The 12,297-nt window shown below is 43.7% G+C and overlaps 1 protein-coding gene across 5 annotated transcripts in view; it reads left to right on the forward strand.

The window, feature by feature from the left end:
* The window catches only part of LOC110528980 (cadherin EGF LAG seven-pass G-type receptor 2), an 86,804-nt gene that overhangs the window by 50,301 nt on the left and 24,206 nt on the right, over positions 1 to 12,297 (forward strand). For 4 of the 5 annotated variants that reach the window (XM_036983630.1, XM_036983626.1, XM_036983627.1 and 1 more), the window contains exons 4-8: positions 4,399 to 4,514; positions 4,676 to 4,764; positions 9,452 to 9,609; positions 10,370 to 10,536; positions 10,751 to 10,876. In XM_036983630.1, coding sequence (XP_036839525.1) covers positions 4,399 to 4,514; positions 4,676 to 4,764; positions 9,452 to 9,609; positions 10,370 to 10,536; positions 10,751 to 10,876 — 656 coding nt within the window. The remainder of the gene's footprint in view (positions 1 to 4,398; positions 4,515 to 4,675; positions 4,765 to 9,451; positions 9,610 to 10,369; positions 10,537 to 10,750; positions 10,877 to 12,297) is intronic. The other variant, XM_036983628.1, reaches the window with a different exon arrangement.

The following is a 12,297-nucleotide window of genomic DNA, read 5'->3' on the forward strand; positions in this document are numbered from 1 at the left end:
AGTACATTCATGTGAATGAGACGAGGCTACATTGATATGAATGATATGCTTCATCCCAAGTGACAATAAAAGCAGCACAATGGGTGTAGTATTCATCAGAGCAAAGAAAATACCGCCAGTTGATACAAATGCCACATTTGACAGTGATATCTACTTTTGTAATGTGTTGTCACTCTAGAAGTGCTTGGCAGGGCTTGAAAACTAGCTGTTAATGGCAAGTGGTGATATTGATACGCCTTTGAGTTTAATTGAAGTGGTGGCCTTGCTTTGAGAGTGGCTCGGATGGCAGTGTTTTTGGATTGAGAACTGCACTGACCTGTTTCTTAAAAGCATTGGCTGGTAGTTCCCAGACTGCTCCCAGAGCTGTGAAGAAGGTGGGGTGTACAGCTGGGGATATAACAGCTAAGACCCAGCAGGCTGTCTGTCAGGCGTATCTGTTACCTGAACCTGGCTTGATCAGGTTACTGTTGTAAAGAGCTGTTCTCATGGGGAAACCGCCCAGTGAGTTGGAGCCTGTAGACGGGACTGCAGTAGAGATAGTTAGCAGGAAGTGTGTTGAAGGGGAGAGTTGAAAGTGTTTCTATAGCAAGGTTTACATCCAATTGGCGTCAGATTTTCATGTGAATATTCTAAAATCTGCATAAAATTATGCATTTGCCCACCAGAGAAGTGTTTTCATCAAATTGTCTTGTGGATAAAAGACTGTAATGATGTAGTGCACATAAAATAACTTTTGCGGTTAAATTCCCATAAATGGTGTTTCCACCACATTTTCAACTCTACTGATGTTTATTTCACTAAACATGTTGTGTTATATAGTGAATGTGCCCACTCTGGTCTTGGCATGTGGGCTCTAGCTAACAGCTCACAGATGTGTGGGTTTAGCCTACTATATGATGAGGTTATTATGGACAAAAAGAGCAACATTATTTTAATTTGTTAAACGGCAGCCAAGCATCGATCATCATGTCATCAGAATAAGACCCTCGATATTTTCTGAAAGCAGCATCAAGCTCATCACAGTGCACTTTCACCACCCTGTGAAGTGCATCATAACTTATTTCATCTGTAGCCTAATAAACTGCATGCGTTCCCGAGTCGTATTGGGAGGACCACATAATATCATCGTGTGACTCCCAAGTTTACTTTGATATGAATGTTTGCCCATAAAGGTGTTTCCACCGGCATTTCTCGCATCATACATTTTACCAACACAAGAATATCCCACCTTTGGGTGGGGGGTGGGGGTGATCTTGAAGCAGTGTTCACAAGCCTTTAAAACCTATTCATTTATGACTACTACAACATCTTGATGATAACCATTTTCCCCTCTTATTATTAGCATACGATCTAACACAGGAGATATTCTGTTTCACATATTCAGTGTTATTCAGATGGAGCTGGTGTGTTTCTCTCCTCTTCCCTCTCTGAGGTCATGATGATCATTCTCCTCAGTAAGCAGGTCAGCAGTGCTGTGCCCCATGGTTACACTCCAGCTCTGGATTAATGCATGCACATTTCCACAATGACACACACACACACAACGCATACATTACATGCGCACAAATACACGCCCACATCCTCCCAACATTCAACCAAAATATCTCCCTGCATGTTCTGAGAGCATCCTGAGACACTGGATTTCAGATCTCTGGAATCTCACCCTCATTTGAAAAAGAAGTCAGTAGGCTTCCATCCGTCTGACACGGTCTCCATCTGAACAGGCAGATGCTGCCTACAAGCGCTAACGAGTCACACCAGTCACACAGACGACAGGGCTCTCAGTTCTCCCACAGGTGTTCAGAATGTTCCAAGTGTCAAGCAGAACAGGTTCACTGTGTGGTCCCCTAGGACAGGAATGAGGGGAAATGATTTTCTGTCTTCATAATTTTCTGTCAACCTTTGCAGTTTGCCTGGACTGCAATATGATTATATAAGATAAACTGTATATACAAAAGTATGCGGACACCACTTCAAATTAGTGGATTTGACATGTATAAAATTGAGCACACAGGCATGCAATCTCCATAGACAAACATTGGCAGTAGAATGGCCTTACTGAAGAGCCACATGGCACCGTCATAGGATGCCACTTGTCCAACAAGTCAGTTCGTAAAATGTCTGCCCTGCTGGAGCTGCCCCGGTAAACTGTAAGTGCTGTCATTGTGAAGTGGTAACGTCTAGGAGCAACAACGGCACAGACGCAAAGTGGTAGGTCACACAAGCTCACAGAATGGGACTGCCGAGTGTCTTCAGTTGCAACACTCACTACCAAACTGCCACTGGAAGCAATTTCAGCACAAAAACTGTTTGGGAGCTCCTAGACGTTTCATGGTGCCCTCGCCGAACAGTTTTTGTGCTGAAATTGCTTCCAGAAGCAGTTTCCATGCCCGAGCAGCCGCACACAAGCCTAAGATCACCATGCCAAGCGTTGGCTGGAGTGGTGTAAAGCTCGCCACCATTCGACACTGGAGCAGGGGAAACGCGCCCCTTAGTTTCAGTGAAGGGAAATCTTAACGCTACAGAATACAATGACATTCTATTCTTCTAACTTTGTGGCAACAGTTTGGGGAACGCTCTTTCCTGTTTCAGCATGAAAATGCCCCCGTGCCCAAAGCAAGGTCCATACAGAAATGGTTTGTCGAGATTGATGTGGAAGAACAGAACTTGACTGGCCTGCACAGTACCCTGACCTCAACCCCATCGAACACCTTTGGGATGATTTGGAACGCCGACTGCACCTAATTGCCCAACATCAGTGCCCAACCTCACTAATGCTCTTGTGGCTGAATGGAAGCAAGTCCCTGTAGCAATGTTCCAACATCTAGTGGAAAGCCTTCCCAGTAGAGTGAAGGTTTTCATAGCAGCAAAGGGGGGACCAACTCCATATTAATCATATTAGATTTTCGGAATGAGTTATTTCGACGAGCAGGTGTCCACATACTTTTGGGCATGTCGTTTAACACCCTGTCATACATTTACATTGATTTTAATGAGCTCCACTGAGATCTTTTTACCTCTTGTGGTGAATCAAATGAAGACCCTTTAGAACTCAATGTGACCCAATGATTTGATGCCTTTGTAAAACCAGTGTGGTTTAATTTTATGCCCTGTGTTCTCTGCGGTTGGACCGTGTCTGTCGTTCCTTGAATCCAATGGGAGTGTCAGTGGTGTCGGCTCTGGAAGGAAGCCAGAGAGGCAGGGGTGCACTGGCGTGGTCAAATGTGTGTTAACATGACAGTAACTGACAACACCACAACGACCTCCGGCACTATAAACTAGGTTTCTTGTCATTGTGTCTTCAGAAATAAAAGTCTAAATGCAGATTGGGATACCTATTCTGAATGCATTCAACTGAAATGTGTCTTCCACATTTAACCCAATTGTGGTTGTTTAGTGCCTGTTTTTATATACTCCTCTTTGAGAAAACATCATCAAATGTTTTTTTTTCTGTGGTTATACAGTAACTACCTCATTTCTGCCTAGTTCCTCCTCTGTTTAAAATAATCTCCTCATTGCTGCAAACCATCAATATCATTCTGAGCCAGTCTATTTCCATATTATACTGTAAAGCACCTGCATTATGCTTCCTGCATCAGTTTAGTGTAGTGTTTATTATGCTGTAGCGTTGACATTGTATTTGATTGTTACTTCTTATCAGAACATATTTTCATCTCTGTGTGTAGTCACTATCCACCTCATGCTGTCTCTGAGTTTTTGGGGTATATGCGCCATGCCTACCTGCAGATAGTCTCAGACAAAGAACGGTGCTCGGCGGTAGTTAACCCTGTTGGGTGCTCAGTGATCCATGGAGAACTGCTGCGGTGTTAAATCTAGCCATCTCTGCTCCTCAAAGGGGAATCACGAGGCAGAGTGCATCAATAAACCCTCCTAGTAATAAAATAGGACAGGAAAACAGTTGTTTTCTGGTGCGTTTAAAATCTGTATCCTCTGCTATAGTAGGGCATGTCAGTCAGTACACTGTCTTCCTCGTGTCGAGGGTACTGGATGAGCTTCTATATGGGTATGTCAGTCAGTACACTGTCTTCCTCGTGTCGAGGGTACTGGATGAGCTTCTATATGGGTATGAAAAGGCTCCACCTCATATTGATACAGAACCATTTACACATGTTGCTGAGATCTTCACTGATCAATGTGAATGTTGAAAATGCATTTATTGTAGAAATGATTTGTTATATTTACAGAAGTATGCCCTTATGCCCAGAGTACAACGAGTATGGCAAACTCCTGTGTGTAGAAATATACTGCCTTGAATGCATCTTGTTTTAGTTTTTTTCTCACAAAGACCTCTCTTCACTGAAAAGATTGTTTACTCTGTCTTGGTGTCTTTGGCTGTGAATGGACTCTTTGTGAGCCCAGTTTCTTTCTGTCTTCCAGGTTTGCCACGAAGGAGCCAAACGGTTTGTTACTCTACAATGGTCGCTTCAACGAGAAGCATGACTTCATCGCTGTGGAAATCGTCAACGAGCAGATCCAGCTCACCTTCTCTGCAGGTAGGAGGCGATCTGTTAGTGCACGTCAGCCAATTTACCCCAAATCTACATTTGGTTGTTATTGAAATATCAACATGTGATTATTGTGACAGGTGTTGACCCACTGAAGCCCTGATTCAATGATGTTTAAGTAACTTTTGCGGGCGGTTTAATTTGTTAAGGTGAGACCAAGACGACTGTGTCACCCCACATCCTTGGAGGTGTCAGTGATGGCCAGTGGCATGTGGTCCAAGTTTACTACTACAACAAGGTATGTCAGAGATAAACCTGCGATGGGCTGGTCCTTGTGATCCTACAAGATATAGACTGGTTCAACACTAGACAAACACAGATTTTCTGGGTCTGGGCTGAGATATAACTTGGGTCTAGACTAGCGTCTGCTGAGTCCCCAACAACTGGATGTTCCTGTTTTCAGGGGAAATGGAAAGAGAGCCTCTGATGCAACTTCTGCTTTTGGATGTGATTAACAAGACCCCACTCCATCTTAACTCCTCCTTCACATTTACTGGATTGGCTGAATTCCCTACAAGACTAGTATTTAGGGAATCTAGTTTCAGGTGTTTCTTTTACTCCTGCTACTTTAGGTTAAGTCTAGACTGACTTGAGCTCTTTTGGGTGCAAAGGTCAGACTAGGCTACTGAAAAGTCCCACTATAAACTTGGCTTCATCAGACCCCATTGTGAAACAGTGAGCAGGACTAAGAGCAGGTCATTTCCAACATCAGTACATGCCCAAACTGAATTATGTTTCTCTTACCACAGACTTGAAATGGGAGACATCAAAATACCAGACATATTTTCTTAACATATTTGGCCCTGCAATTGACTTGCATACCGGTAATTGATTTATGGATGTTGTATAGTTTTGTGAGTAGAAAGACTTGTACGTTCTGGTAGAACTGGATATATATTTATACTGTACTTAGTGTCCTGTTAATTACATATCTATTTATACTAGACCAGCAGAACTTCGTCAAGTATCTGACAGTGGCTGTCTATAGAGTGATGAGGGTAGTGATTCTAATTGGACCACACTGGGAGTAGAATACCCTGAGTCCTCTGTGGAGCTTTTACTTTGCTGCTTCCTGTTAGAACTGCTGCTGTGTCATTCCAGAGAACTACTGTTGATGGGACAGTGGAATGGGAAGCTTGCCAGACAGACATGCGAGGAGTGAGAGCTGGAAAGAAAGGGGAAAGGAGGGATGAGACAGCCAAACAGAGAAAGTGAGAGAGACAGTAGAAAAGCGTGGGAGGAATAATACAACATAAAAATAAAAACTCTCCATACAAACGAGATATAAGCTTCACAACTGTTTTATTTCCATATCAATAAGTGAAGAATGCAAGAATGCACCCCACTACCCTTCCTCCGTTATCCCCATCCTTTTCAGATGTCCCCCAAACCCCCCCCAGACCAACACACAGGATGTTACATTTTAATCTATTCAGGAAGTCACTTTGCATCATAAAGCTGTTGCTAGGCGACCTCTCAAGTGTGGATATTCTATTCATGGTCTATGATAACATGGCCCTGTCAGATTCCAGCCAGCAGAATATGAGGGAACACAACATCTTGTGGGCCATTGGAGGAAAGGTTTTGGTTCCCCTCAAAGTGGGGACATTATTCTCTCATGAATCACTTGTTGACTTGTTGGTTTGTAAAAGTTTGTTTTAACGTTGACCTAGTCGTTTTTAGATTAAACAGACAATGATAATCTCCAGTGACCTACAAAGTGTTCCTGTTGAGTGCCCACCATGCCAACTGTTTTGTTTACTATCACATTTTACCAGCTAGTTTCCTACTCATAATTTGCGCAATACAAAGCATGAAGTCAATAACATTTAACAACCATCATTTTAGGCAGAGGCCCAGACCAATGGAAGGGACATATTCCTAGAAAACTGTCCAGAGATCATTCAGGGGCCTAGTTGAACTAATCCCCCAAAATCCAGCGAGTCTTGGAGGTAGAATGATGGCTCCTCCCCTCTGAGGTATCCCACGCCGGCAGGCCCTCCCCAGCCTGTCCCTGTCCACGGGGGGTGGGTGGGATGAGGTGGGGGGGGGGGGCATTTTAGATTGAAATGTGCCTTTCAGGGGAAAGGGGGAGTGTGGAGAATGGCAATGACCACTGCCTTTGTGCTTCGCTCGGCCTCCAATGGGACCATGGGTAGTGAATGATGCGGCCCCGGGGAAGGTGCACGGGAGAGGAGCGAGGAAACAGGGCAGGAGAGGAGCGAAAAGAAAGGCAAGAGAGAAGAATTGACTTGGGCTTTGAGCGGGACACTGCGCTTCAGGGCTCACCACTCTGGTTGCTATGGTGTTTCCAATCAATCTCAGATCTCATATTACTGTTTGCTCCCATGCCCCTCTTGTCTAACCCTGTCATCATGGATGATGGTGAACTCATATTCCCAGGATTCCCTGTCACCCTGTTGTGAGGGGAAACGTGTTTAATGTATTCCTGAGTAAATATGTGCTCTCCAATCATCTCTGACAGGCAGAGGCTTTGTGTAGCAGACAGAGCGGCTGACAGACATTAGTAGAGAGGCATTACAGGAGAGTCAACAACCGTGTAGTTCAGCAAGCCAGGGGCTGCTGGGAGCGAAGGCCCAATGTTTAGTTCAGTGAAAGAACCAGTGAATCTGGACCACAGTCTGTTCCAGACCTTTCTCAACTGAGGGGAACTGTGGAAAAAAGCGTGTCGGATGATTTGGTGTGTGACCATTCTAACAGACCATCTCACACTGCCGGTTTGTGTGTTTGTGTGTTTGTGTGTTTGTCCCAACAAATGAGTTTCCCACTGCTTCACCAGGGGTCAACTAAAGGATAAAGGCATTTTGTTCAACAATTAGTGTATGGAAGGTTTTGAGGTTTATAGGTTCATTCTATCTTTCTAGTAGCCTGATGCGTTGTGAATAATGAAATGCATTTGCAAGTATTTCAGACTCAAATCAGCAAAGCAAATAATCCTGTTGGCCAGTTATTAGGTATGATAATAAGGCCTAATGGGAGACCGAAGAGGTGTTTAAAGACGAGGGCTCATGTTTGAGCAGTGCAGTGGGACAATGTAATTAAGTCTTCATCGTCTCTGACACACAGGCCAGCCATCAGTGATCACAAAACCCACAATGAACTCCACCAGTATTCAGCTTCTCACAGACAACCCCTCAATGGGACAGCTGTATTAATAGCACGCTGAAGGCACAGATAGAATCTAATCTACTTACTGGATTGGGGGATACAGGGTTGAAAGGAGAACCATGTGTCTACGGTGCTCCAGGGAGATGTTCTGTGGCAGGGTCTCTGTATTCGGTGTTCCAGGGAGATGGGATGGGACTCTACTGTCATGACCTACAATATTACAGCTGGTTAGATACGTTATGTCAGCAGTGTCTGTGTGTGTAAGACCCACCTTATTTTCCATTTGTCTGGTCTTTATTCTTAGCCCCTTTGATTAAAGGGCTCAGACAGTTATTATGGAAACTGCAGGAACATGTAGCAAAAATGGCTTATGGTATCATGAGGTTATGCTATGAATAAATTGAGGTATTTGTGCATTCCTCATTTCTCAACAATCAGGCTACCCAGGGCATCATATCCTTCTTGTACTCCACACTGCACAGATAATAATCCTATCTGGTCTGTCCACAGCTCAGTGTCCGGTCCCAGGCCTGGTCAGTCAACAGAGGGTGGTCGGTGGAATGGATCCTCTCATCACAGTGCTGCTAGCATAGCCGTTACTGACACAAGCTCTAACTGGGCTGGCGGTCAATATGAGCTCTGTGTGACCTGGGGGAAACGCTTGTGTTTGTGACCTTTATTGACAGGATCGTTACCCCCCCCGCCCCTCCTCCTGTTTCTCCCTCCATTGATTCCTCACACAATGAAAGAGATCCTTTGTGGAGAAGAAGACCGTTACTGTCCTGCTGAGCCAGGCTTCTCCACCGTGTCTGTGCCCCTTGTCCCAGCCTCTGACTTGAACTCTGGCTGTTTTGACTTTAAATTATTAAAGCACTGAAAACAATTATGATTAAGTAAATTGGGGTGATATTTAAGAATACTGTAGGTCTGAACATAAAAGCTAGTGGCGGAAATGTTACTTCAGAATTGATTCAAACGTTTCATTAGGATTGTTAAAGCTTCTTAACTTCTTTAAATGTGTGAAATTGTTTCAAGTCTTTTCGTTGTTAATTGAAGCACTTGACTTGAGAAAATCCTTATCTCTAGGGTGAATGTTTCAATGAGAGAGAGTTTTTTTAATGCTAGTGTTTTCTCTTGATATTTTGCATTTGATTGAAATAGAAATGTGATTAGTGCGTTTTTGACACCATATAAGACAGCTTTTGTTAAGATCGCACAATGCTGAGATATGTGTAATTAGCAACCCTCAGGCAACCCTCAGGCAGACAAGCAGTCTATGTGCTGATCAGCCAAAAAATACTTTACAGTGACACACGCAAGAAACAATGAGATGGATATTATGAGACAAAAAATAATCTTCATATTTACTTTCCTTTTCTATTCTTGAATGTTCTCTTCTGTAACTTGAGGAAGAAGAAACCTTAAGTATTAGCATATTTTTAGCATCAAGCCGTCATTGAGATGCACCTGTGACAGAGAATGCTCTTATGGACACTCCCAGAAGGCTGATTATAGCTTAATGTGTGCGTTTCCTGTCTATCTCGCTAACGATAACCAAGCACTACTTACCCAGTATATGTCAACCTTCTGCCCAAACACATACAGTATTTCCCTTTTGGGAAGGACATTTTGATTTGGAATAATGGCACTTATAAATGCTGCCCTGTTTAGAAACTCCTGTCACCCATGTGCTGCTATTTACAGTAGTTTGTCAGGTGAATTCCTCCCGACCTGCTGCAGGTGTTCTGTCCATAACACTAGAGCCAAACTCAACAACTCCTCCTCTCTCCTCACAGCCAATCATAAACCAAGCCGGCATGCCCCAGGGTCCTTCTGACCAGAAGGTTGTCGTAGTATCCGTGGACAACTGTGACACCTCAGTGGCGCTGCGATTTGGTCATGTGATCGGGAACTACACCTGCTCTGCCCAGGGCAGCCAATCAGGATCCAAAAAGTAAGGAAATGGGAGGGGCTTACGGGTATTTAATTGTGCAGTGTTATCTGCCAACAGATTATAGTAGAGCTGAGTAAAAGCAATATTAGCCATTTGAAGCCATGAATTCTGCTTTTACATTTTGCCACAAGCTGAACTTAACCTCTTGATTTAGTGTACTATTGTACTATCATGACCCCAAGAGAGAGAAAGAGATCCCAATTGGCTTTCCTGAGCTAAACATGGCCCTCATTATGGGTTATCTACAGAAATGGTTTTCAACTAAAGTCTTCACCTCCAGAATGTTAAGCATCGTAAACATATTTTGATTCTGTGGGGTTTTCCTCCGTGGAAAAAAAACTCAAGCTGCAAAATGTGTGTGATTAAATATTTTATGAACACTGTTCTGGTGTTTATGATGTGTTGTGGTATAGAAGTCGAGCTAAATGTTTATGATGTGTTGTGGTATAGAAGTCGAGCTAAATGTTTATGATGTGTTGTGGTATAGAAGTCGAGCTAAATGTTTATGATGTGTTGTGGTATAGAAGCCGAGCTAAATGTTTATGATGTGTTGTGGTATAGAAGTCGAGCTAAATGTTTATGATGTGTTGTGGTATAGAAGTCGAGCTAAATGTTTATGATGTGTTGTGGTATAGAAGTCGAGCTAAATGTTTATGATGTGTTGTGGTATAGAAGTCGAGCTAAATGTTTATGATGTGTTGTGGTATAGAAGCAGAGTGGTGTCAGCTTCTAAATGTTTCTGTGTCCTGTCTGTCTGCTGGAGGTCTTTGGACCTGACTGGTCCTCTCCTCCTGGGGGGCGTGCCCAAACTGCCTGAGGACTTCCCCATCCAGAACCGCCAGTTTGTGGGCTGCATGAAGGACCTGAGGATCGACAACCGCCACATCGACATGGCTAGCTTCATCGCTAACAACGGCACCCTGCCGGGTCAGTAACCTTGCACATTACCATTGGACTGAACCATTTTGATACCGTTTTGTTGCCATCCACACAAGGCTACTGTTTTAGTTGAGCACAGTATGAGTTGTGTTGGGCATGTGGATGCACCTTATGTTGTAACTGAAGTTTATGAATCGTTGATTACCTCTTGTCATAATGTGGTTGGTGTGAACTGTTCCTCACATCCCCAATACCTTCCCAGGATGCTCTGCTAAAAGGCACTTCTGCAACAACAACCCGTGTATGAATGGAGGGACCTGTGTCAACCTGTGGGGCTCCTTCAGCTGTGACTGCCCCCTAGGATTCGGAGGCCGGAACTGTGAGAAGGGTAAGAGGTTCAGGGAAGTAACAGCATTGCAGAAGGGTGGAAATCTTCCTCATATGGTTAAAACGTTTGATCAAAGCTAACCAAGTTTTGTTGGCCCTGTGACCTACTGCCATTATAGACCCTTTTAGTCAAGAGGGACTTTACAGGCTGTGCATTAGGACTAAGTGACCCATCAGACAGACAACATCCCTTAGCTCTCCTGACCTAGACTTAACTAGGGTCTTTGTAGTTGATGGACTGTACCATAACTCAACAACCAGGTAGTTACAGTGACACTGGCCATGTCATTTGCTTCTTGGTGCCGTGGTGTTAAGAGCACCTGCTATATTGTATTTTCTTATCATTTTCAAACATGCTTTTTTTGAGTGAACTAGTGTAGATGTAGTGCAGAAACATTTGCATAGACACCATGCACAGGAGATTGTGCAAGCGATATGAGGATGATGCATAGAGGGAATTGGCAGAGCTCTAAATAACTGAAGTAATCTCTTCATCCTTTTAGCTTTGGCTCTTTCCTGGCACAGATAAAGCCAGTCGTATTTCATTTTGCTGACATGATGGTTTCGTAAGCCCGATGTTCACACTGAGTATTACTGTTTTATTCCAGCCATTTCACAAGGGTTTATGAGGGTCCCATATGTGTGTATGACAGCTGCGATGTGATGTGCCGTTAGCTTTTATGACTCGGTCATGAGAGGGAGCATATTACATTTTACAGCGATACGTTTAAACAGTTACTCTGACTTAACACCTCGGACATGTTTAAGGTGAAGTATTCCGGTTTTCAGGTTTATGGAGGCATGTGTATGTAACAACATTACTAGTGTCCGTTTCTCTTCTCAACTCCTCTCAATGCTCTGCAGCTGTTTGACTTGCTGATTTACAAGCTGGGACAGTTTAAAGAGGAGGGAGGGAGGGGACAATAGGGAAACTACTAAAGAAATAGTAAATTACCCAAAAGCATCCCTGTTTCTGTTCGGAGTGAAATCCAGTGATAAAGGACCACTTCTTTCTCACAGTTAGGGAGACGGAGAGGCTGGATGATGAAGGGGAGATGGGGAAAGGGTAAGAGGTGGAGGGAAGAGCAGAGGCTGAAGAACATCTGAAGAAGAGAGGAAAGAGAAGAGGAATGTATAATGTCCTGCAGACTAGTACCAAGCTACTGCTCTGTTTTACATAGTGGGTGTCAATAGCATGAATGTACATGTTCTACCAAGGCCATTAAATATTCAACGTCATTACAAAGATCACTCTCAAAATAGAACTGTTAAACTTCCAGTATGTCATAGGATCAGCCATCAGGGGTTAGAGAGGGCATAACGGCTAATAAACATGGAGCAAATCCCCAGCATCTCACTTCCTTTCCCACCATCACTGACTCTGGATGGACAAGGGTGTGGGAGATAAAGTACTTTCATAGT

Source organism: Oncorhynchus mykiss, chromosome 7 (assembly GCF_013265735.2).
Source record: "Oncorhynchus mykiss isolate Arlee chromosome 7, USDA_OmykA_1.1, whole genome shotgun sequence".
Lineage (NCBI taxonomy): Eukaryota > Metazoa > Chordata > Actinopteri > Salmoniformes > Salmonidae > Oncorhynchus > Oncorhynchus mykiss.